The sequence below is a fragment of the Pipistrellus kuhlii genome, unplaced genomic scaffold (assembly GCF_014108245.1).
Source record: "Pipistrellus kuhlii isolate mPipKuh1 unplaced genomic scaffold, mPipKuh1.p scaffold_m20_p_10, whole genome shotgun sequence".
NCBI lineage: Eukaryota > Metazoa > Chordata > Mammalia > Chiroptera > Vespertilionidae > Pipistrellus > Pipistrellus kuhlii.
Window position 1 is genome coordinate 9,916,840 of NW_023425405.1, and position 27,355 is coordinate 9,944,194.

The 27,355-nt window shown below is 36.9% G+C and overlaps 1 protein-coding gene across 1 annotated transcript in view; it reads right to left on the bottom strand.

Annotated features, from left to right (window-relative positions):
- Nucleotides 1-27,355, bottom strand: part of GRM8 (glutamate metabotropic receptor 8) — a 702,547-nt gene that overhangs the window by 227,024 nt on the left and 448,168 nt on the right. The window contains exon 7 of the mRNA XM_045576508.1: nt 17,023-17,223. Within this exon, the coding sequence (XP_045432464.1) occupies nt 17,023-17,223 (201 nt within the window). The remainder of the gene's footprint in view (nt 1-17,022; nt 17,224-27,355) is intronic.

Below are 27,355 nucleotides of genomic sequence, written 5' to 3' on the forward strand. Positions count from 1 at the left end.
TCCGACTTAGATATTATTATTGGGATTTCTATCATAACTACTGTCCTAAAAGTTAAACAATTTGTAATTAGTAACAGATGGCTAAATCTAAATTTCTTACATTTAAAATGACTCAATAAAACATGAAACATATTGATAAACAGTTACTTCTCCTACAAAGCACATGCAATCTCAATTATGCTTCTATTTTGCAGTTTCTCATTTGTATATGCTTTTACCGGACAGGCAATAAAAGATACACAGAACACTGAGTAAAGCAGTGGGAGTGAGTGGGTGTCAGAGTTAATCTTTTCATACTATTATACTGTGTTCACCTTATTATATTTGGATGAATATATCTTAACTCCTATATAAAATATAAAATTTTTATAGGGCAAAGAAACCCTTTTAATAAAATACTACAATCAAAGGTATTATTGTGGTTATTTAACATATAAGAGGTACATACATTTTTAAATTCACCAAATTTTCTATTTCCCTCATAGAGTACATTCAATGCAATTAAATGTCAAGGAGAGTCATATGTATTAATGTTACTTTTGCAGACACAAATTTATCTGTAATTTGCTGTCATTGTTTTTACTCCTTATAACTGCATCTCCAGGATGTTTTGGTGGGACAAATAAAATATTTAAATTTGAATTTTAAAATATTGAAAGGCTTGCATCTCTACCCACTAATCCCTTACCCCCAGATTATTCAGTGGTCTGCCAGTTTTACACATTTATGCCACCTGTTTGACTAGTCCCTCTAAGAAGATCAAACTCACCAGATAAATATTTCATAATCAAGGCCAAATAATCCATTTGATGGCAATTAATAAGAAATATAGGCCTAGTAACCCAGCAAGGAACTACAGTGACTTTCTTTGGCCTAGCCCTAGACTATCAAATCTAAGTTAGTGTGATTGGATTTCAATAGTATCACACACACACACACACTAGTGGCCTGGTGCATGAAATTCATGCACATTAAAAGGGGGTTAATTAGAGGGAATATTTTAATCTTGCTATTTGCCCTTTCTCTATAATAGAAGTGTCAGAGATGAAAGACAATTAGTAAAATATAACTGAAAATATTCCTCCTGTCAGAGTCTGGGGCACACAGAAAACAATACACAAGAATTTTAAGCAATCAAAATCTTTTTTTCCTAAACACCATATAGCTCATTTTATTTGCCCCCTCTAACTCTACCTGACAAGTGATCTGAACTCACACTAGGATTATTGGTACTTGTGACATCGCTGTCATTACCAGGAATCTCTGAAAAGTCTTTTATATCATAGTCATTAAGCAATCATATTCCCTTATCCACAAAGGGATGTATCAAAATCTTAGGGAACTATCACAGGATAATCACATGGCATTTAACATGTAATTTCTAATTTAAACCAAATGTCAGAGAGAGGTAAACTAATCAGGTATTCCATTTCAAAGAACTCTGGTAATGTACAGAGTTAATTTGTTAGTTAGGTCCAACCCCTAAGCATGGCCCTTTGTGCTATCAAATGTGACCCCAGGTCACTTAAACTCGTATATGGGCAGTTCAGAATAAAGAATTTAAAATCTGCAGTACATTGCTAAAATTTTTAAATAGCACCGTACACTAGTCTGCAACCACATCATGTCTAAATTATGATGTCCTAAAAATTCAGGAAAGGATGTGGATATGAATCCCAATACTCAGAACATTTCTGATTCTTGCTGCTGTCAATTCTTAAGCATGAAAAATAATAATAATATAAGTAGTAAACTAGCTCTGGAAACATTTTCTGCCAATGCCAGTCAGTTAACACAATCTCCAATGTCACTTGGTTCACTCAAGTCCCTGTTCAAATATATGTAATTCAAAGATTCTACTCTTATCCAGTCTCTCTGAAGCTAGAAAATTCATCTTGACATTGGGAGGGAAACACATCCTTTCTTTCCATAGTATCGTTTTATTATTTTAATTCACTTTCTCTTTTTCTATGTAAAGGGGGGGGGGTGTATACTTACAGATATGCACACACTACCTTGTAAACTAAAAAGCTCTTTGTGTTAGAAATTCTCATTCTAGCTAGATTTGTTGCAGAATTTAAAGCTTCTCAGCTGAAATCATCACTGACTTGGCTAAATGTGTTATTTTATTTTCATAAACAGTTTGTGTGTGGAGGTTGCTAGAATTTTATGGACTGGTTATTTCCTGCTTCAGTGCCAGTGAAGCACATTACTATCATGCTTAAAAGCCAAAAGATGACTTCAAGTAATGCTAAAAGAAAAAACATTCCAATTTGAAATTGTATTTGTTCATCCATATATTAGCACATAATTGTCCAAAGACGTATCATTTAAATTTCTCATCTCCAGCCCAGTTTAAAAGCCCACATGGTTCAAACTGATGAAGTACACAACCTGTAAAGGTATAAAAACTATTACATAAACATTGCAATGAAAATATTTTTAGATCATTTTCTGATAGTTTATTCCTATGCAGAGACCATGTTTGAGAAGAAAAACTTTCTCACCCACACCTACTAGTAAATCACTGGCTTTAACAGTGGAAAAATGCTCTTCCCCTCCTTCATCCCAAATTAGTTTCTGTGTATTAAAAATAAAAAAACACATCAGATTTCTTTTTGGTTTTGGTTGAGGTATATTTAGACTCAGAAAAATAGATCCAACTAATTCTCATTTAAATACTACCTGGGGGGAAATTTCCTGAAATGTCAGTCTGCAGCTTTGTTACAGAGGCCTAAGTGTCACTTCAGAAAGTAAGCATGGGGCTGGAAAAATCAGAGCACACTTCTTTTTGGAAATGGGTACAATGCGCAATCAAGAGCCCCGTCATTTCAGTCAGATGACTGTAAGCATGCTAGCACTGACTGACTCTAGGATTTGTGACTATTCTGATATGCTATTATTAATAGCTAAATCATGCAGGCCAACTGTGTTCTCTTTCCTGGCAAAATAAAAGGATTACATGCCAGAAAGAAAAAGGATTTTTTTCCATACCTACTCTGTTGTTTTGGGCATTTTGGAATTATCCTAGAGAACAAGCTGGAAGAGTACAATTTTCCTCTCTCCAGTGCTCAATACAGAGATGGATAGAAAGAGGCAATTAAAGGCGCATTGTTTCAACGTGCTGATCACAATGGGGACAATCATGAAGATGCTTTTTCCTGGAAGGTAAAATATACTACAGCAGTCATACCTAGTGTTTGTGTGCATTCATCAAGTGGCCAACTTCTGGTCAGCGTAGAAACCCTATGTAGCAATATTTTCACTGGATATTTGTTTTTCAATTCAACCTTATTAATTTTATTTCCTTCATAATCTTTAAATATATTTATACCCCCTTCAGCCTCAACAATCACAAAAATAACCACAACAATGATATTCTGGATACAAAGAACATTTGAATTTACTCTAATGATATGTAAACAATTGAGTATTATCAAAAGTCCTGAAGGAGTTACCTAAATCTGTTTTATATAACCACTTTCTAAGTTTCATAAAAAATAATAATATTCTAAATATAATATTAGAATAACCAGAATCCAAAACACTGACAATACCAAATGCTGGCAAAAATGTAAAGCAACGAAAACCCCCATTCATTCCTGGTAAAAAGGCAGTTTTATTCAAAATTGCCAAAAGCTGGAAGCATCCAAGAGTCCTTTCAGTAGATGAATAAATATATCCAAAGAGTGGAATACCATTTAGTGCTTAAAAGAAAATAGGGGAGGGTGGAGGTAAGGGGAAGCGATCAACCAAAAGACTTGTATGCAAGCATATAAGCATAACCAATGGACAGAGACAGTAGGGGGGTGAGGGCATGTACAGTAGTGGTGTGGAAAGGCAATGGGGGTATATGGACAGATGTGTAATACTTTAATCAATAAAAAAATAAAAATAAAGAAATGGGCTATTAAGGAATGAAAAGACAAGGAGTAAGTGCATATTACTAAGTGAATAAAGTCAATCTGTAAAAGCTCCATATTGCATAAGTTCAACTACATGACATTCTACTGAAGGCAAAACAATGGAGATAGTGAAAATATCATTGGTTGTCATGCATTAGGAGCCAGGGAGAATGACTAGGCAGAATATAGAGGACTTTTAGGGCAGTGAAGCTATTCTGTATGATATTGTGTCGTTGGGTACATATTGTTATCCATTTCTCAAAACCCTTGGAATGCACACCAAGAGTGAAGACCATGGACTTCCAGTGATTATGTGTCAATGAATGCTCATCGATTGTAACAAATGTACCATTCTGGGACTGGCCGTTGTTATGGGAGAGGCTGTGTGTCGGTGAGGGCAGTAAATAAATGGGAGGTCTCTGTACTTTCAGCTTAATTTTGCTGTGAACCTGAAAGTTCTCTAAAAATAAAGTACATTCTTTTTTTTAACATGATGAGAACATGACCAAGGATAAGAATATTCTTGAAGGTAATATTTTCTTTACCTCTTTGTAAGAAATTACAGGTATTGTATTAAAAATTCAATATTTCCATATGTTTTAAACCTCATTAAAAGATATTAAATATTATTATTTCATAAAATAATTCTTAAATTAAAAATTAAATACTGAATATCTTACAAAGTAATTTAAATAATTGAATCTAATGTTAATAGAAGGAGATAATAGTGGAAATGTGCTTGACTTCATCAAAAACTGCAGTGAAATGAAGCCAGACATGAAAGAGTATTGATTGTGTCATTTCATTTATATGAGTACAAAAGTGGGTACCCCTTATTTTTGCTCTGAGAAGCTGGTAGAGTGACTTCCTAGAGATAAATGCAATGACTGGAAGGGAGCATAGGAAGGTTTTGGGGTTTGGTTGGGTGCTCTGGATACTGGTTTGGGTGTTTCTGTTTATGAAAATTCATGGAGCTGTAGATTTTTGTACTTTTCTGTATGTGTCTTACATTTTTTTAAGGTCAAGAAAAGGCAGTAAACATGGTTCTTCATTAAATGTAATTGAAGCAAAGAAGGAATAAAGACAAGGGCATATGAATTTTTACGTAAGTCTTCAGTTTTATAAGGATAAAGAACAAAGGGAAGTTAAGAGAGTTTAAAGGAGAAGATGGCCTTTAGCATGTATTGTTAAACATACAGGTTAGTATTTCCTGGAGTTAGCAATGAGCTAACTGTATAGCCTATATATCTAGCAAAGAAAAACATAAGATACAGGGAAAGTTAGAACCATCTTAACCAAGATTCAGAGTCAATTAAAAATTAATAAATAGCTTTTTAAGAGACTTTTTTCATATCCCTTTCACCTGCAAAATGTGAATTTTCATTTCTAAGTGAACTACTACACTTTGGAAAAGGAACAGGGCTCATGATATGTTACTAATTCTATTATGTGGAGCCCACTTTTGTCTGCTCTGTGAGCACCAACTCCTGAACAGGCTGTGCTCTGGTACAACGGTTTTCTCTTCTTGAGTTGGATGTGATTTTTGACCTCCAGCTACATTCTTTACACAGATGTCTTCTTCACAGATTATAAGTGAATTTGCCAACGAGTTTCTTAATTTAGGAGACGTATCCTAGCACACATCCTCTGAACACCATTTACAGCAACAGCCTCTACCTCTTTACCTCGCAGGTCATTTTAGTGGAAACAACATAGATGAGTATAGGCTTTATGTGGTCTTATTTCCATATCTCACCCCAAGATGCTAATAAGAAATGGAGGATTCAGAAAGTGACTGTAAAGGAAAAGAAAAAAGAGAAAAACTAAACTTACAGAGTCTAATCAACTTAGGAGATGAATTAAACCTTGAAGAACCTTGGTGTTAGCAATGAGCTAATATACCTCTGTATATTTCAAATAAGACATTACTGATGATAAGAGATTTATCAGGTGCTTTTAAATCTAAGGTATACAAGGGAATGTATGGAAATGGATATGTATTTGGGAGGAGTTTGTGTGTATATGTTTGAAATTCAATAAGCATATACAGCGGCTTTATTCTTGTCAGAGGGCAGAAGGAAAAAATAATAGTTCCCACTTACTGATATTCACGATGTGAAAAGTGCCATGCTAAGCCGTTAAGCATGAATCATCTCACTAAATCCTTACAATAACAATACAAAGTAGATATGTTTAATACTCTCATCTAAAAATAAAAACATAGAAGGTGATAAAATCTGAGTGACTTAATTGTCTCCCAACCTACATGATTTTATTTTACCTTTGTCTCAACATGAAAGCTGATACTCTTAAGCACTTACTACTAACTTGATTACCGAATGATCACAAGAGCAAGTAGATAAATATTTGTCAAGAAAAGAGAACATAAGAAGAGAAAAATAAAATTAAGCTATAAGGAAGATGAAGTAAGGAAAAGGCATAAGAAGTGGAAGAGAGATAAAATATAAATAGCACAGTTAAGAGCATAGTAGTAATAGACATAAAATGTTAAATGAATGTGGATAGCCTAACACAAATACATGTCATAAAACATACTCTCTCACTTTTTTAAAAAGTTAAAATTTTATTATTATCCCTTTCACTTAGCTATAGTTGAAGCTTTGCTCATACAGCTCAAAAGAAAAGTTATTTTATAGTCATGGTTTTTGAACACATTCAAAAGACTGAGAAAAACCAAATTCCAAAAGTGTAATTATTAGGTGCCTGAATTAAAAGAATTTTCTTATTCATATCCCCCACTTTCATGCTAACTTCTTGATTAAACTTTCATGTAATTATAAGAGTTAAAACCTTAAAGAAAAAAATAATCAAGTCTTCATTATGATTTTCAGGTAGATTCTTTCTGAAACAAAATAATACCAGAATATAATTACCCATAATAATATAGGAGATATTCCATTAAATGCTTTTCTTCATTTTTTAAATGTACATACTTTGATGGAAATAGAAGAAATAATGAATGAGCCTCACTGGATCACCTCAAGACTCCACTACCACCAGTAATGTCCTTCCCATCTCCTTTGAGAATGCTGTGAGAACATGCACATTCCTGTTCCTTTAAGAAGATGACACTGCCCGGAGACCCTGCTGCTCATACCAAGACAGAAGCACCCACTGCCCCTTCTGCCTTGTTTTCCTCCCCACTAGTGAACCTTGTACACAATGTTTTTTACCTTTTTTTTTTTTAATTGATTTCAGAGAGGAAGGGAGTGGAAGAGAGAGATAGAAACATCAATAATGAGAGAATCATTTATGGCTGCCTCCTGCACGCCCCCTACGGGTGTAGAGCCCACACCCGAAGCATGTGCCCTTGACTAGGAATTAAACTGTGACCTTCTGGTTCATAAGTAGATGCTCAACCACTGAGCAACACCAGCCAGGCTACACAATGCTTTTTAACACATGTCTTTCTAAAGATGCTCATGTCCTCCATCCCAACCTATCTATTATCTTATCACCTTTTAAGATGACCCAAGTACAAATTCATTATTCTCTTTTAATAAAATGTTCTCCAGATAGGCATGATACAGTATGCCTATCTTTTTATTAAGCACTTTCTATGGATTATCACCTTACCTTTAGATTTCACGGGAACCCTAAAGTATTTATACTATTACCATCCTCATTTTACAGCTGAAGAAACAAGGATTTAATGAGGTTTTGTTACTTGACCAAGCTCACAAAGTCATGAGTGGTGAAACAATTTAATCATGTGCTTCCGATCACTATATAAAAACAAGCCATTAAATACAAGTTCCTTCAGAATCTCCTCTCAGATCCTCTCTGCTCCTTCATCTGTTTTCCTCATCCTTCATCCAAGGCTCAATGCTGCCTCCCTGTTTAGACCAGAAGCCAGCCCTTAACCCCCAGTTACCAAGTCCACAGAGCCCCCTCTGGTTCTGGGATTTGTCTAATATTTATCCCTAACTTTTGGGCACTAGGATGAAGAGATTCAGGAATTATACAAATAAAAGAAGCCCGATATAATAGGTGTATTGAGTAGGACCCTAGGAAGAACTTAAGCAACTAACTGCATTGATTTGCTTCAAGCTTTTCTTTGATGATGGCTCCATCATGGAAGAAAGGGGAGTTCTGTCCTGTTCTTCATGACTTTAAAAAAAAATTAGACTTTAAAAATATCAGTTTATCACCCTATTCAGTAGAGAAAAGGGGCAGGAAAAATTATGCTGCTAAAGTTCATGATAATTTAATTGTAGGACCAATATTTTATAACCAGCATAAAGTCTCCTTAGTCAGAAACTAAAAAAAGAAAATCACTTAATTTTAAAACAGCCTGTTTACTTATCTGTACATATTCAATAGCACTATATATGCCATTCATTTTTCTAAAGAGGTACAACTATTTTCAGGAATTACTTCACTACCTGCAGATCTACAGTTTTAAGAATAAATTCTATAATATACTTCGAAATTAATAATGTTTTTCTCAGTTTTGTTTCAAATGAAGTAACTATCAAAAATAATATGTTTCAGTTTAATAGATAATCCCTTCATCATATTTGACTTTGCTTGATATCTATTTATTAAATAAGTAATATTTTATCACAAGGAAATTATGCATCATAACTTGTAGAAATGACATGTTATGTCAGTTTTTTCATATTTTAATATTTTATTATCTCATATTCTATTTATACAAGCAGATAACACATAGTGTCAAGCCAATTTAATCAATAGACTATGAGGTAGCATACTGAATGAGCTCCAATAATGGAGTTGTCACAAGGTTACAAAGTTCATTTGGGGAAGTAAAGGTATTTCTCAAAACCTCTTGGATTTTAGTCAGAGCACAGTGACTAGAACAGAGCCAGCACTGTAACGATTCTGTGTGCCCATCCTCCCTCTTCTACATGTTTCCATTCCATTTGTACATTCATTTTCCCATTTCAGGTACCATTCTCTCCTGGGGACTATTGGAGCTGTCTCTAACCTGTCATCCCTGTCTTTAATCTCACTCCCTGCACATTGCTGCCATAATTATTCTCCTACAATACAAATCTGAGCACTTCACTGTCCTGCTCAGAAAGCCTCAACTCCCTGTTGCCTGCTGTGACACATTCTAACATCAGTTTGGCAGAGATTTCTAACCAGGCCCGAGCTCATTTTGCCATTCTCATCTCCTGGCTGCTCCCAGGTAACTCACTTAAATTCTTACCCTGTGACTGCTCAGCTTTCTATAACGCATGCTTTCCCTGTCTTCCAGCTGCCATTACACTGCTTTGCCTCCCATGAATTCATTTTTCTTATCTTGTCCACCTGAAGAAATGTCACTTTCTAATTGTAACAAATCAGAGGTCACCTACTATTCCCAGTGTGTTCTTTCAGACCCCCTCCCCCTTTATAGTTTTCTAATCTCAGCCTTATATTGTATTTGTATAGGCCCACACCTCTGTGCCATCACTCATCATATTGGTGACATGTTTATGCCCCTCCTCCATGAAGCTATGATCTTTGAGAACTCACAGAACCACAGTGTATTGATCTGTGTATCCTGATGCCTAGCACCGAGCTGGTTTATGGGGGACTTGATAAGATTCCCATTAAAATGTATACAGGCTAAATGAACAAGGAATGTCTCTTGATAAAGTTGTCTTCATATAGGTCTTTCATATTTTTAGTTCAGTTTATTCCAAGATCTGTTGAGTATTTTTGCAAAGAAAACAGTTTTCTTAACCATATATCCTTATATTAATGATTTCTTACTAGTAAGTACAAAAGCTCTTAATGTTTTCATATTAATTTTATATTTTATCATCTTCCTAAAATAATTACTTCTAATATATTTTTCAATGAATTATCTTGAGATAAAATTATTTGAAAATAATAATATTACTTCATTTTTAGTAGTAATTTATCTTTTTTCATGTTTTATCACACTGGTTAAATTTATAGAGTATTAATAATAGTAGTAACAGGATTAATCCATATATTTAATGGGAATACCTATAAATATATAATTGATTATAGGCTAAGAGAGATGTGCTTTATCAAGTTAAACATTTATCACATTTCTAGTTTGTGTATGTGTATATACTTGTAACAGAAATGAGGGTTATACATACAGATTGTCCAACTTCAACTGATGGTATAGCTCAGATTTAGCATAAATATTGGATATAGTATAAATACAATATAGTATAAATACTATATAGTATAAATACTATATAGTATAAATACAATATATTGTATTTGTTTTTGAAGAGAAAGGAAGGGAGAGGGAGAGAGAGAAACATCTATGTGAGAAAGAAACATTGATTTAAATGCAGAACATTGATCAAAACATCAATAGGCTTCTACCTGCATGCCCCCTACTGGGGATCAAGCCTCCAATCCAGGCATATGCCCTGACTGGGAATCAAACCAGCTACCTTTTGGTGTATGAGACGATGCTCAATCAACTGAGCAACACCAGCCAGGGCAGCATGAGGGTTACATTTTAATCAAATGGTTTTACAGAATCTTATGGGATATTTATCATTGTCTTATTTGATGTAGTAGAATGTTTGTGATACATTTCCTAAGAACACATTAAGTCACACTTCTTTTAGAAGACTTAAAGATATTTTATGCAAAAAAAAAAAAAAAAAAGTTCCAAATCGGATAATAGTAAGTCACGGAAATAAATAAAGTTTCTAAAGAAAATAAGATGCTGTTAAATTCCATCTCTATACCAGTCTCTGTGATCAGGCAAGTTTCTATTTTCCTTGGAATACTGAGCATTAGGATGATTAGAACATTCACTACCTCACTACTAAGGTTAGAGGATCCAATCACAATATGAAGGCTTACATTGAGTAATCCCCAAGTTGATCCCTCTCTTAGATTCTCAAAAATTCTGTGTGATTCTTAACTGTCTCCTCTGGCCTAGCGAAAAGCTCACCCATGCAACAAAGCAATGAGATTCAGAGACCACACTATTATACCCTCCAAGTTTTTACCTCTCTACTTCCTTTCCCATGGCCGGTCGGTGTGTCTCAGTAGTTGAGCATTGACCTATCAACCAAGAGGTCACAGTTCTATTCAGGGTCAGCCACATACCTGGGTGCCCAATAGGGGACGTACAGGAGGCAGATGACCAATGATGTTTCTCGCTTATGGATGATATTTCTATTTCTCTATCTTCCTTCTTCTCTCTCTCAAAATCAATTTAAATTTTTTTAAAACTCTTCCCATAAGTCACTTGTAGAAACTTTTTGAAAAATATATTTTATTGATTTTTTACAGAGAGGAAGAGAAAGGGATAAAGAGTTAGAAACATCGATGAGAGAGAAACATCGACCAGCTGTCTCCTGCACACCCCCTACTGGGGATGTGCCCGCAACCAAGGTACATGCCCTTGACCGGAATGGAACCTGGGACCTTTCAGTCCGCAGGCCGACGCTCTATCCACTGAGCCAAATCAGTTTCGGCTACTTGTAGAAACTTTTAAAATGTCCCTGTCATCCACAAGGAGTGCCGCATGATGGCTAAGTTTGTACTACTTGTTCCTCCCTACTGATACTTTGGATGAGGTCTCACATCCAACCAAAGTTTGGCTAATGAGATTCAAGTTTCCAAGAAATTGGAATTGGGACTTAAGTGTGTGTGTGTGTGTGTGTGTGTGTGTGTGTGTGTGTGTGTGTGAGTGTGTGTGTGTGTGTGTGAGTGTGTGTGTGTGTGTGTGTGTGTGTGTGTGTGTGTTAAGCTTAGCAGGTGTCCTGACCAAACACCATCTAAGAACTGTAGCTGGCCTGTTGCTACCTTCCCTGTAGATCTAGAAGTAAGGAAAAAACAATATAAAGAAAACCAAACAAAAACAGTCAGACACAAAGAGCTTTGGACTTCTGACAGGTTTTTAGTTTTTATAACCAGTTCTTTTTTAGACCCTTTTATATTCTGCCATGGGTTTCTTGACCCACCCTCATAAATTCTTCCTCTTAGCTTAAGCAAGCTTAAGTTGGTTTCTGTCACCGGCAATCAAACGTTCCTGATTAGTATGCCACCCTGCCTCCTGCCCTGCCTGGAATGTAAGCTCAACTACAGAGGGAAGGAGTCGGGAGAGATCTCTGGAATCCTATCCAACACTACTTTTTTATGATAAATAAAGGTCTCATGGCAACAGAAAAATCTTTGATTTCATACAAGATGTACAGTGTAAATATTTTATTGCCTATAGACCAGACCAGAGTAAGAAACTAACATTGCTGCTTACGTTCCGGAAAGATCTAAACTCCTCTTCTTCATTTTATGTTTTTCTTTTGATAAATCTTTGGGTTTAAAAAAAATCTATAGAAATAGCATTTTGTTCCAATGGTAGCAATAAAACTAATCCTAAAAGGCAGGCCTTTGCTTCTCTCTGTCTCCCTGGGTAAAGAGGGGAGGTTGAGAAAAGTTTTAAGAAACACATGAATAATGCTGATACCCTCTGATTCAGAATGCACTTATGCTTCAGGTACATTCTTCTACCGATGAAACAATATCAGCTTGAGTGATCAAATTTAATCAGTGCACCATTATTGTTTACGTCTATGATGACAAACAGTGCACTGTAGTTTAATCGCTTGACTGTTTTAGCTTTAACTAGTTCTGTCAGAGAGTATTTCTGGCCTGAAACACTGATCGTTCATCTTTCTAAATTCTGATATGATCGTTACATTGTCAATTAAACAATAAACTGAAAGAAGCATGACCCTTGATAGCAAGTATCTTTAAACCATTGCTTAAGTAGGCATGTCCACACAAGGCTACAATCTCAGCAAGACTGAGCCTTAAACAGTTCTCTTTAATTTTATGGCAGCTGCCTGTGCAGCGCCCAGCTGCTCTGGCTGCCTCACCTGCTGTTACAGAGAAGGTGAAGGCACACCTTCAACCCAGCAGCTCTTACTTTAACTGCCTGGAGAGTTAGATGTCTGAGCAGGATTCTTTTGAAGATAGAGTTTGAAAAGTAGTTTATGTGGAAGATGCTCTTTATTCTCCTTTCACACCATGGCTTCACTGTCTCAAACGGAAAAGGGCCTCAGAAAGCAATTTGTTCAGATATCTCTCATGAATGTTAGAAAAAAACAACAAAAACAGCTTAGCAACAATTTTTCTCTGCATAAAAATTACACATCCGATATTGAAACTGGGCATTACTAAACAATTCCAATGGGCCCATTTTTTAAATACTGAGATTGCATTTTTTTTAAAATATATTTTATTGATTTTTCACAGAGAGGAAGAGAGAGAGAGATAGAGAGTTAGAAACATCGATGAGGGAGAATCATCGATCAGCTGCCTCCTGCACACCCCCACTGGGGATGTGCCCACAACCAAGGTACATGCCCTTGACTGGAATCGAACCCAGGACCTTTCAGTCCGCACGTCGACGCTCTATCCACTGAGCCAAACCGGTTTTGGCCTGAGACTGCATTTTGTCACTCACTGGTCCTGGCAGGAAATCCAGAAGGCTACCCCGTACCAAATTGACATTTGTGTTACCAATCTCATCCATGGACAACTGTTAATAGGCTAAGAAACTTCTAGTATACCACACATGCTGTTGTCCTGTATAGGAAACAGCTCAAGATTTTGTCAAGCACAGTCTCCGCTCTTCAGGAGATTTAAAACCGGTCCTAAGAACACTGCTTAGGCCAAGGACCCCCTCACATTCCAGTCTGTGGGAAGTGGGCGGGCTTTCTCACTAAGTGAGAACACTGATCTTCACCAACACAACCTGCTCACCTGGTATGCAATGAACAAACTAATTAATTTGCTAGGTTCCCAACAGAGAACACAAATTCCCGAAGTCTACTTTCAGTATCTGTGAAAGCCCTGTGAGAGCAAGAATACTTAAATCTGTGGATTTGATGTGTGCCCCAGGTAGCTACTGGGACCTTCCAAGGCACTTCTTCTTCTTCTTTTTTAAAAATTATATTTTATTGATTTTCCACAGAGAGGAAGGGAAAGGGATAGAGAGCTAGAAACATCGATGAGAGAGAAGCATTGACCAGCTGCCTCCTGCACACCCCCTACTGGGGATGTGTCCACAACCAATGTACATGCCCTTGACAGGAATCGAACCTGGGACCTTTCAGTCTGCAGACCCACACTCTATCCACTGAGCCAAACCAGTTTCAGCCTTCCAAGGCACTTCTAGGATGAGCAAGTAACATGAGGGGAAGCAGAGTGTCCAAGACCTCGGCCACCCTTCAACCCAGCAGCTCTTATTTTAACCGCCTGAAAAGCTAGATGTCTGAGTAGGATTCTTTTCAAGATAGAGTGTGAAAAGCAGAGTATATGAAAAATGCTGTTTATTTATTCTTAATAGAGTACGTTAATCCTTATATCATCAGAGCTCAAAAGAGTTGTAAATCTAGATCAAGTAAGATTATCTCCCTCTCTTTGAAAACACTTTTAAAGGAACATATGTCAGTGTTTCATGCACCACAGTCTTGGCTTTGATTGTGGGTTCATGTGCAAAACAGTTAAGGAGAAGGTTTCTGCTTTTGCTGTAAAAGTTTGTTAAGTAGCATTGCTTATGGGGCTGTCAAAGTCCCAAATGATACGTTCATTTCTTTCAGGAATAATTCCCAAGAAAATTCATTCTCTCCTGAAAAACAGTTAAGCTTTCTCCTATCATATAATGATATTTGATATTCCTTTAAATATCCTTTTACTTTTAAATATCCATTTACCTTTTGGCTGCTTTAGAATCTCAGAACTCAATGGGGTTCTTCATGCTAGCTACCATATTTGTTTCTTCCTTCAGTACTTTTGATGGTGTACTTCTATTTGAACTGCTTTATGTGTCCTTTTGTCACAGGCAGGCAAGATATTAATGATAAATGGACAATATGTCAATAAGTAAATTTAAAAATCGATGATCATCCTAAAAGTTACGGAAAGTCAAGAGAATTATATATTTCACAATAGTTTGCTTATGCTCAGGTCTCTTATTCTGTATCATCAACTACTGGAATACAGCCAAGTTTCCAGGCCCTATCAAAATAAATCTCCAAGGAGCTCAAAGAGATACCTTTAGAGTTCATACACTAAGATTCATGTATGCTACACGATCCTCATTTGAAGTATACTTACTCTTGTATCAGACACAGTTCTATTATGCTTCAATTAGTTTCTAATGCCCTCAAGATGAAAAACAAATCTTGAGAATGACTTACATAACTTCCCATGATGCATCTGGCGCTGTCTTCTGTTTTACCCTTATCTCTGGCACTCATCTCCTTCAGATTGCACCTGTCCCTAACTCCTGAAAGTAGGGAAGTTTACCTTCTTACGAATTCCCAGTCCAGCACATATCTCCACACAGCATTCATTGTAGATTATATAATTATACCTTATATCTCAGTTCCCTGAGAAACCTTAAACCTTATGTCTGCTTTGACTGGTTGCACCAGTAATGTATTTTTAGGACCCATCAAAAAGCTTAACTCATTCTATGTGTTCAATAAATACTCTTGTCTAAATTAATTAAATTTTATGTGTGCTTCTCTGTCTATAATGGATTGAAAGAAGCAAATTATGGAAGAGAACAGCTCTAAAAAAATTCACAGCAACATCGGTTTGATCATGTAGAAGGGCAAAAACTACAAAAAGTGGACAGAAGAACTCAGAAATCATTGGAGTCTAGAGGCAAATTGTCTTAACAATTGTTAGACATTAAGGCATGTTTAATAGCATTTAATGGCATCATTATATTAGAGTGTGGTATAATAATTGAAGTCATCAAGGAAGGGTTGGTTTTTGAACTAGAGTTAAGATAAAAAAGAAATCAGTAATTCGTCTTTAAAATGCTTTAATCCAGTGTTTCTTTGAAAGATTTCCTTATTTTCTATAGGTGAGCTTCAGTTCTTGAGAAAATAGAATCACGTGCATTCTTCTCCCCACCTCCTAACAATTTGGATAAATGAAATATTCCCCAATCTCACATTAGGATAAATAACCTTATATTGTAACACTCCTTCTTTTGCTCAACTTGGTAAGTGCAAGAAAATTATTTTCAAATTCCCCTTAGTACTGAAACAATGATAGGTAATGCTTCAGGGAAAATTCTGCTGAAAAGGAGAATACTCTGCATTGAACATAAACCAAATTTTGCCTCCTGTCGCGTGAACAAAACAAAAGAAGTTTCCACTCGAATTCTAAATTGCAGATGACCTTGCGCTGCTTTGAGAGAGGCTGGCAGCTGAGGTCACTGGAGTGTATTATGATGGACAGTGCAGTGCTGTGCGCTGCTCAGAGGCATGTCCGCTGTGTGGATTACAGCCAAACACAAAGAATTAGACAGCTCGGAGCATTCTATCATTTCATTTGAAAATAATTGTCAAAGTCATGGGCAGCCACCGTTACAGCTTTCAGAAAAGAATAGCATTCCATAATTCCATCACTTCAGACAGGTTGTTGGGCTATTCCCAGCCAAACACTGTGGATCCAGCCTATTCTGTATCAGTGTCTTAGGACGCTCACAGAAGCAGCATTTCTGCAGGAGGCAAATCCCATCTACACTGCCTTGTATGTAGCTCTATCTTACACATTGCGGCTCATTGCTTCAAATTGGCCAAATCATTGAAAGAAATACAAGGAAAAAGGAGACACAGAAGCTTAACACAGCACTCTTAAAATGTAAATATGCAGCAACTCCACACCACTCACTGGCCTCAAGTCAACGTGCTGTTTAAAAGCTTAAAATCAGTTTCAAAATAAAATGCCTGCAATGCCTTCTCTAATACCAACATAAACAAAGCATTTTCAAAAAAAAAAAAATCTAATCTGTTGTCAACCATTCCAAATGAACCTAAGTTAGTTCTGAAATCACAATGTTTAGGTAGAATATTTTTATTCATAGAGGCTTATTTTTAACTTCTGCTTCTTCCAGGAGCAGATTCATGGTAATATCCCCCAAAACAAATAAACAAACAAACAAGCAAACAAAAAACTTGTTTGGGATTTAAAAGCAGGTGTAAGATTTCAGACTTGATTAAAAGGGGAACTTCTATATCTTTGCTTTCCATTCTGCTTGAGTAGTTTCTAAATATTAAGAGAAAAACACACCCTGTTCTTCTCAAAGAGAGACCACCCAAAAGTTGTAACTTACCGTTAAAATTTACGGCCCGAATATAACCAAGTAGCTCTTTCCCATCGATGGTGCTCATGCGTGGGCAAAGGCCAATGTATCCCGGGCAGAGGTCTCTGTGCATGTTGTGCAGGGCGTAAGCCATGGAGTACACCGCATCGATGACAAACTGCACCTTTCCTTCCTGCTCGTAAGAGGAATCCCGTGCAATTCGTTCCAGCCCTGCACAAGGAAAAGGAAAACCATCAATGGGCACTGTTAGATTTCAGGGAAATAAGGCAATAAGGTCAAAACTTCCATCATTTGAGGCACACTCCATGAGACACAACTATTTGATCTTATTTCTGATTATCCTGAGTAAGGTTTTTTAACTGGGTATTGAATTTTTTATTTGGAAAGAATAGAATAGTTTCTGTTCATTAGCAACAAAAACATATAAAGAAAATAAAAGATCTATAGTATCATTATTTTTTATTTCCACTTTATTGAGTCATATCCTATTGTGTGTTCTGGGAGTTTTAGGTTATTTTGGAGGTGACTTAATCTTTAAGTAAAATGTACAGGTTTGTTCTTTACATCGATCCCAGCTCCAGAGGCATCATTTAATTAGTGGCCCAAAGTCAGGTCTCGCTCCAACCAGGTCTGTTCTTGTTTTGAATGAGGTTGATTAGGGAGCCTTGTTTATAAATATTAAATAAAATGTTTCCTGTTTATCTTTAGAAGAATCATTCAATTTATTTTCTTCTTGATCTCATTTTCTTAAAAAAAAAAACATTATTGAGATATAATTGACATATAAGATGGTGTAAGTGTAAGGTATACAAAAGCTTAGATATATGTATGTAATGTGAAATAATTACCTCAGTAAAGTTAATTAACATATTTATTACCTCAATAGTTTCCTTTTCTTGTGGCAAGAACTGTTAAGATCTAATCTCTTAGTAAACTTCTAGTATATTGTACAATACCGTAATAACTTTATGCTGTACATTAGATCCTCATAAATTGTCTAGTTTAATTCTCTATTAAAAAGATGTAGAGTTCTCAAAATGAATATCATTCAGAATAATTGCTCCTATATTTAGGCATAAGTAGGCTAAGAATTGACAACTGTGGATTATCATTTAATGTATAAGGATAGAATTAAAAATGGAAAATAAATCCAATGTTAAAATTAAATGATGCATTATGAGCTACAATCCAATATTCTCATTTTGAAGACCAAGAAACTGAGACATGTGGAGGTGAAATTTATGATGGACACATAGAGCAGATATGGGAACCATCCCAGGTCTTAGACTCGAAGTTCAAAATTCTCTCAATCCCCAGAAAAATATAGATGACAGGAATATTGGGCACAGGAGAAGAAGATTATAGAAAGAACACTGAGAGTTCTCTAAGGGTCACAAGGGGATCTCCTCTTACTTCCACACCCCCTCCCTAACTTTGCTCATCCTGCAACACTTCGAGAGACTGAAAGCAAGCACTTTAAACCTTCCCATGGATGCCAGTTAGTAATCTTTAATAAATAGTCTTTAAATTCAACAAATACTTTTCTTCACACTAACTCATTTAGAGAGTTGAATTGAAATGGTCATTTTATACTCTGATAACATGTTTTTTGCACTCTGATAGAACCAGTGGCTTTCTTCTACACAAAGGTAGTAGTCCTTTCATTGATTTTTATTCATACAATCATTGAACATTTTCCTCCGGTCTCAATCCCTTGCTACACAGATCCTATAAATGCTATTGGTCGATGCTCTATTTTCTGTAGTCTGTCATGATGCTGAATTCTGCTCCTCTTTTTCTCACATGACTTTGAGAATATATATTTTTTATATCTCAACTTTCCATTCCTCAAGATTGAGTCCTCTCCCCCCCCTTCAATCTCAGAATCCATTCATTCTCAAATCCTTTACTTATTATTATTTTTATGGTTTAGAAATATAAATAGTTATGTAAAATGTTAGTTACATGGTCCAAGTCAATTTAACTTATCTTTACACCTAGATTTCTGGAAATTAGTTTTCTAGGACTTTCTTGTCACCTAATGTCTAGCCCACATTTCCAATCACCTACCTTATCTTTATGTAGTCTTCCTCCATGTCAAACTCAGTAAATTTAAACCCAGGCTCTCATTGTAGAGAATGTACATAATTATCTCCCTAAAACTTTTTACTGAGGGTTTTAGTTTGGGGAGCACAAAGAGAGGGGGGCAGAGCAAACAGTGAACATCTTCAACCTGCCTGAGCTTCATGATCTAAGCTAAGATCCATGCATGATGGGGACACTGTCTTCTCCCTATCTCTGTGTCTCCTGGGTTCAAGGACAGAACTACTTATGTCCAGAATGTCATCAATTGACATTCTGGTTTTGCAGTTTTAACTACAAAATAGACAATTCATAAATGCATATTGAAGAATGGTCACAGAAGCCAAAACAATTCAATTATTTATTTAAAAATCTTATCTGGTAACCGATCACTCTGGTTAGTCCAGGACTGTAAGAGTTTCTCAGGATACAGGACCAAATCCTGGACACTCCTGAATAGACCAACAAGGCAAATGACCAGGGCATTTGCTGAGATAGGACTCAAATAACTACTTGGAGTGGTGGTACACCATCACTGTGAAGAAGGCTACCCACCAGGTGAAGTACCAGATGACCGCTGCTGTGGAAAAGGTGGGGTGATTGTGGCAAGGCGGGCATGTAAACAAATGGGGGGGAGGGGCAGGAAGCTGCTGGTGACAGGCCCCAGGCAAGGAGGGCATTGGTGGAAATGCCAAAGAAATTGGGAAAGTAAATATCTCATAGTGAGACTGTTATCAGTGAAGCGACCTTGAAAATGTAGGGAGCAGGAGAACCTCTCCTTTGCCTTCTACTCCTACTCCTACCAGGGTCTGGCAAGCACTGAACCCCAACCTCAGTCAGGAGCTGGTGATGTACCAGAGAAAGGTAGGGGGTGGGGCTGGGCATGCAGAGAGGAGAGGGGGAGGGGTGTTTTCTCTCTTCTGGGGCTCATGCTATGTATCACTCATATGACATGCAGGAGTTTCAGAACCAAGAATTATATAGAGCAGTAAAAATTGAATATACATTTTTTATTTAAAATAGCATTGGACATAATTCACATATTTAAAAATTAGATTTAGCCCTCTGCTCATGACATTGCTTTTAGAATATGTCAGAGCAAATTTGAACTTTCATCCCCATCAAACTTTTTGTTGTTGTTTTTGTTGTTAATCCTCACTGGAAGAGGTTTTTCCATTGTTATTTTTTTGTTGTTGTTTTGTTTTATTTTGTTTTGCTTTTTAGAGAGAGAAGGGGAGAGACAAACATCCAAACATAATTTGAGAGAGATACATGAATTGTCTGCCTCCCGTATGCACCCCAACCCTCCCACACACGCCCAAGACTAGGACCAGGATTGGAGCCTGCAACCAAGATGATTTCCCTTGACCTTATTGGAACCCAAAACCCTTCAGTCTGTGGGCCTCCATTCTATCCACTGAGCCAAACCGGCCAGGGAAGACCCCAACAAACCTTAAAGGTGGTGGGGCACAAAAGGTTTTGCTCAGATCCAAATTCTGTTTGAGGGGAAAAAATATTATAAGTCCTTTCTAACCTCTCTAGAGCAGAAATGACTTAGAGTTAAGATGCTCAACCATAATTCTTTTATGTCATTTGAGGAGAATTCAGCAAGGAACAATCTCTTGATTTTCTTTGAACAAAAATAACAAGCTGGTACAACTTTGGGACAAATATTTCTTATAAAAACTCTAAGGAAAAAAAGGGGAAGGGAAGGTCAGAAGGCTGTTCAGTGACTATTGTCACATGAGTCGATGGACACAAGTCTTTTCTCTAAGTCAATGTAAGCACCTGGTGACAAATTAAAGACTGGGCACTATATTATTTCTAAATTTAAAAAGAAATTATTTGATTTTTTTTCAGGCCCTTTAGACAATGTATATTTCTCTTCCTTCACATTTCGATCTTGTGATGATACTTAAAATTTTATAGCAACTAGTTTGCGCCTCACTTTCTACATCCATTTGCCTCTTTCATCTAAATGAGGAACTTAGGAAGCTGACAGTGACTCATCAACTTAATTGGCTGTGAAATTTCATTATGCTATAGTTTCTAAAGTTAGCGTTAATGTATTGCTATAAAGTGCTAAATATTGTCAAAGGCTGTATGGCAGCCATCCTTTTAAAATACTGATTGTAAAAGTTGCAATGTGTTTTTAGGGTATGGCTTAAAATTAATTGCATGGAGCAAAGTGTTTGTGTGGAGGTAGATGAAGTCAGACACATAAATTTGATTGCAAGAGTATGTGTTCATTATGAAAATCTAAAACTCCTAACAGTATCTCATGTTCCTGACACACAGAACATTCTTACTGGTCCAAGCGATGGGCACATATACCTTAGCAAAGGCCTTTCGCACATCCTGTGTATCTTCTTGGTTTTTGCTTCCTCTTCCTAAAAAGGCAAATTTGCTCATGTCGCAAAGTGCTGTATACATCGCAATATGAGTTCCTTAATAAGCCTGACACAAATTTTAAATTATTTGACTGCCATATAGTTGCTGAACTTGCTTTCTAATAATTTCTCAGGATATGGTTTAATTTTATAAGTTTGGGGCATTTTCCTCTCCTGAAATTAAAAATAAATTAGAAATAAAGCTTCTAATGTTAATATAGCGGTGGTCTACTAAACAGCTGGTCAAATCAGTGGACGGGAGGGAATTAAATTCATATCAGTTTTTTTATTCCTGGGAGAGCAAACATCCAATTGGTTGAATTTTTAATATAGTTTTAGCATGTAGTAGAAATAATCCCTCACTCCCCTAGTAAATTTGTGTCTTAAAAGTATTCCTTTATTTAGTTCCTCCCTGACTTTTTAAGTATATGCAGCTCCTGCTTTAAATAATTAAATCATTTCCTTGCAGTTGCTGTGCAGAGAATGATAAGAGGAAAGAAGAGAATTTGTGAGCTGCTATGAAGAAATACTTTCATGCACATGGGAACAGAATTGTTCCTAATATAACATGTATGTTATTTGAAATCAGTGAGAAACATGCCAAGAACGGCACTGCATACTCAAAAGTAATCGCCATCAAGTTAGCAAACATAACATCATTTTTTACTGAATTTAAACTGATTTGGTTTCCAAAGACACACTAGGGGGAGGATGGAAAGATGTGCAATTATACAGGAATATCTCCTAAGCACTAGGATACCCACGTGAAATGAGCACACCTCCCAAAGTGCAGAGGGATGAAAACACGGGCCCTGTGGTAAGGCAGAAAGGCAAACTGACTGATGAGGCAGCTGCCACAGGAGAAAGAGGACTGACTGGTGAGGTGGCCCTGGGGTCAGGTGCAAGCTGCACAGCTCCTAAGCCTTGGACACTATCCTGAATGAACCCTGGCCTTCAATTGGGAGTGTTTTCCAAAGGGACCTTCTTAACGGGGTCCCCATTGCTCTGGCTGGAGCTGCTGGTCCCCTCTTCCCTCTGCTCCACATTCAGGTCCTTGAACACATGAGATCCCCAAACCACAGGACTCCACGTAGATGTAACTCTGTAATGCCAAAGAAATTGGGAAAGTAAATATCTTTACTTTCATATCATAACTTGTCTCCTAACTCTGTAAGGTTCTTCATTCCTCTTTCCAGATGCCTCTTCAGCCTCCACACTGGGGTGGAGCAGTGATATTTAACGATTTATTTTCAAATTGGCAAGTCCAGATCAGAACAAGGAGCAGTGTAAATGCCAGGTTTGAATACTGAATATTGTTCAGTTGGAAACAGAAATCCAAGACTGGTATTTAAAATTATTTCTGGGAATAAAGTGCAAAGTAAGTTGAAAGAAACATAGGTGGACTGTAGAGATGCAAACTGGGTGGTAGAGTAAAGGGAAGAAACAGGCTGAAACACTGGAAAAGAAAAATGAGAGAAAATGCATTTCAGAAGTCAAATTGACAGTATTTGGACACCCGATTAAACCTGAGAGGAAGGGTTAGAGATAATTAACAAATATAGGGCGTAAGGACTCTTGAGAGTAGGTAGTAGGATATTGACACCATTAACAAAATTTGAAAAATCAGGTCAATAAGGTTTAGTTTATGACAGCTCCCAACTGCATCAACTCCTGTTAAAATGACTGATTATAATATTCTGTAGTATTTATTACCTCCTCACCTATAGAATAGACTTTATATAAATTTGTTGAATTTTATTTAAATAATAAAAAGTACAAATATTTAGAGTAATCATGCCATAGTAATATGGCTGGTTAATTATTTATAACATGCCAATAATGTTAGCCACCCTGCTGTAAGACCCATGGCCTGAGAAGTAAAAACTCTGTGTTCTGGTTCTCAGGCTACAAGCAACTGACTCTGTGTCTTTGGTCAGTTCATAATGTTTTGGCAACTGCTTAACTCTCAGAAGGAATTAGAGGATTCAACAAGATGATCAATTAGGATCTTTTTGTTATCAATGGGAAGCCAGGGGAAAGTGGGGTTCTTGCAATGTCACAAGAAAAGGGATTTTCTGTGACTCACACGCGAGAATGAGAAATAAAAGGAAAGGAGGACACAAATAATTACATTGGGTAAGGCATTTCACAAATAGAATCTCTTTACTCCTAAACTATTATTGCTCCATTTTTTTTTTTTTACATATAAAGCAACTAAGGCATGCCCTGATCTGTTTGGTTCCGTGGATAGAGCATTGGCCTGTGGACAAGGGTCATGGGTTGGATTCCGGTCAAGGGCACTTGCCCAGGTTGTGGTATCAATCCCAGTAGGGGGCATACAGGGGACAGTCTATCAGTGATTCTCTCATCATTGATCTTTCTATCTCTCTCTACCTCTCCCTTCCTCTCTGATATCAATAAAAATATATTTAAAAAAACAACAGCAACTAAGATTCAAAAAGTAGAATTTACTAAAGATCATACATTTGTGGCAGTAAATTATTGTCAGGTCTGACAAAAAACTTCTACCAATACGACTACTCTCTCCCTCCTCTGTGAAATTCTATTTAATTAATTCTTCCATCTCAGGTTTAATTTTTACTTCTTTGAACTCCTGTTTAATTTTCAGCCACTAGACATGATTGACTTGTCTCCTAAATTAAGTAGTGAATGCAGATTCTGTGTGTGTGTGTGTGTGTGTGTGTGTGTGTTTATAAAGAGTAGTGGAAATGGAAATAAAATAATATTTTATAGAAACACTGACTCATACTGATAATTAGATATTTATGGATATAAGCCAAAGCTAATAAGGCTTAAATTTTATATTTATAAAAATTAAAAATTAATAGAGTATTTTAGGTTTTGAAGGTAGAGTGTGTGTGTGTGTGTGTGTGTGTGTGTATGTGTGTGTGTTCATAAATCTATAAAAATTCTCTAGGCAAATATCATCAAGTAAAAAAGAGAACTCCATTCATATCTAAGGTTCTGCTTTGTGGATTCTACAGGTTTTGTCAAGGATGTGTGTAAACAGATGTATTGAACTAATGGACTAATTTCGGCCTCAGCCTTATCTATTTACAAAGGGCAGAGAAAATGAGAAGATGAGGGTCCTCTGTTGAAAATCACCTTCTGGAGATTTTCTTCTATAATTTAACTGTAGTCCCAAGAACTGAAGGCTCTTAGCTGCCTGAGAACACATCAGGAGACACTTGTAAATCAAGCACTGAAGAGTGCTACCTCAGCCCACAGTAATGCCTCTCCTTTTTGCCTGGCAGGAAATGGAAAATGCTTCAGGCAGGTGCCAAGTGTCCCCTCCAGGTGTTAAATTTTGCAGGCAATGCCCTAAGGTTTATAAAACACTGAAAATCCAAAGGTGAGAGGCATAGTATAAGAATGTATTCTTAAGCAAAATAACCAGTTTAAAAAACATTCAGAAAAGGAAGTTATGCCCTAGCTGGTTTGGCTCAGTGGATAGAGCATGGGCCTGTGAACTGAAGGTCCCAATGCTCTACCCAAGTGCCCAGGTTGTAGGCTCGATCCCCAGGAGGCAGCCAATTAGTGATTCTCTCTCATCATTGATGTTTCTATCCCTCTTTCCCTCTCCCTTTCTCTCTGAAATCAAAATATATTAAATATATATAAAATATATTAAATTATATATATATATATATATATTTCCATATGTATATGGAAAGGACATCATTTCATAGCTATGTCCCTAAACAAACAAAAACAAACAAACAAAAAAGGGCTTGATTAAATTCAAATGGTTGCATTTTTCCCCCCATAATTATCTTAGATCATGTATATTAGGGACAATGTTGATTCACAGTAGTGTATAAATAGAAAATTCAAGCTCCCCCATAAAAAAGAAAAAATATTGTGCTTCATAATTGCCACTTCAGTTCATAAGACTTCCAATGCCCCCATCCCATCACATTTTCTAGTTATTACAATCATGATAGTATTGTAATTAACTAATTATTAATAACAGGAAAGGAGCAAAGAGAAGGCCAAACATTAAAGGAATGTTCCCCAGAGAAGGAATCCAACAAGGGGAATATGAGACACATGCCCCTGAAAAGTTGGGATGACATAGGGAAGGTGTTTGCTTGTCAATCACGTGACAGAGAGGTTTGGCCAGAATGGGCATGGCCACTGCAAGGACATGGAAATCTGGGATAGATAATCCCCTGAACAAAGAAATTCACTCTCTTGATTCCTTTCAGCATGCTTGACTCATGGCTCATACAAGGATTCCTGGCATTTTCCCATATAGCCACGGCATTGCCAACCTCCACACACAATAGATGAATGGGTTGCAGCTAGCTTGATGCTGGACTGGATGTGGCTGCAACATGAAATGAGAACTCTGGACATTGGCTCTGATTTTAGCTACACATCGACTAGACTGGCCTAAGGAAATAGAACTGTGGAGACCCAGGGATAAAACTACAGTAATAAAACTTCCTACCATATCACATATTCCCCTGAGAGTCTCAGAAAACTCCTTTTCTTGGCATAATCCAAGGACCCCAATCCCACTGGCAATACAGAAAGCAGAGGCATGATTCGCTCTAGTAACAATAACTATGACATGGCTTAGGATTTCCCTTTTAAAAATATATTTTTATTGTTTTCTAGTTACAGATATAATTTTCTTGGAAATGTTTTATTGGGGGGAAAATAAAGAAAAATATAAAGAATATTTATTAGCCGACCATGTTACCCACCATTTGCCTCCTGTTCTATTGCCTTATAGCATAACTCTTTCTGTCTTTTTTTTTATTATTATTATTAAGATGATTCTGTGTATGGTTTTTTTTTTTGAATTTGCTATATTCACTTTCCTATAATGAAAATTCCCCTATATTTTATGAAAGCCTGGTTTCTTGTGATGGAACTGTAGTTCAATTAATGGATTCTGATTTTTGTCCTTAATTCTTCTCTGAAACTCAATGTGATATTTGGTGCAAGGTAAGAATCTAACATTTTTTTCCAAACAATAAACAATTCTTCCAGATTATTAATTGAATAAATAATTTTCTTTCAATTAATTTATATAAAGTCACTTTTAACATATCAAACTCTTATATATTCTTACTAGTGGCCCAGTGCACGAAATGCATGCACATTAAAAGGGAATTAATTAGAGGAAATATTTTAATATTGCTATTTGCCCTTTCTCTGTAATTGAAGGGTCAGAGATGAAAGAAAATTAGTAAAATGTATATGAAAACCTTCCTCCTGTCAGAATCTGGGGGGTGTCATGGGACTCAGAGCCAAGTCCCTGCCCACCCTCTTGTGCCTTGAAATCTCGTGAGACCCAGATCTGGCAGGCCCCATCCCCATTGGGCAAAACTAATCCCAACAAGCCTTAGCCCCTTCAAGCCCCGCCAGGCGGGGGGATCAGCCTCAGGTCTCCTGACCTAGCATTGGGTGGGAGGGCACAGCCTCAGGTCCCCCTGCCTGTCATCTGGTGGCAGGGTGAAGCCTCAGTTTTCCTGTCAAGCCCCACTGGGCAGAGGGTGCAGCCTCAGGTCCCCCCCATCTGGCCTGATTCCAGGATGTTGACATGCCTTGAAGTCCCCCATCCAGCCCTGATGGGTGGGGGGCACAGCATCAGGTCTCCCACCCCACCTGGCTTCACACAGCCTCACGTCTCTGCTGATCACTCCTTATGGGAGCCCCGCTTCTACTGTGGACACAGCCATCTTGTGTTATGGGAACCCTGCCTCCACTGTTGGTGAATCCATCTTTGTGATGGTGTGATAGTTAATTTGCATATTACTTCATAATTATATAGGATATATATTTGAAAATTCTGCTCTAGTTTACTTGTTTCTAAAAATGTCAACATGACATTTTTT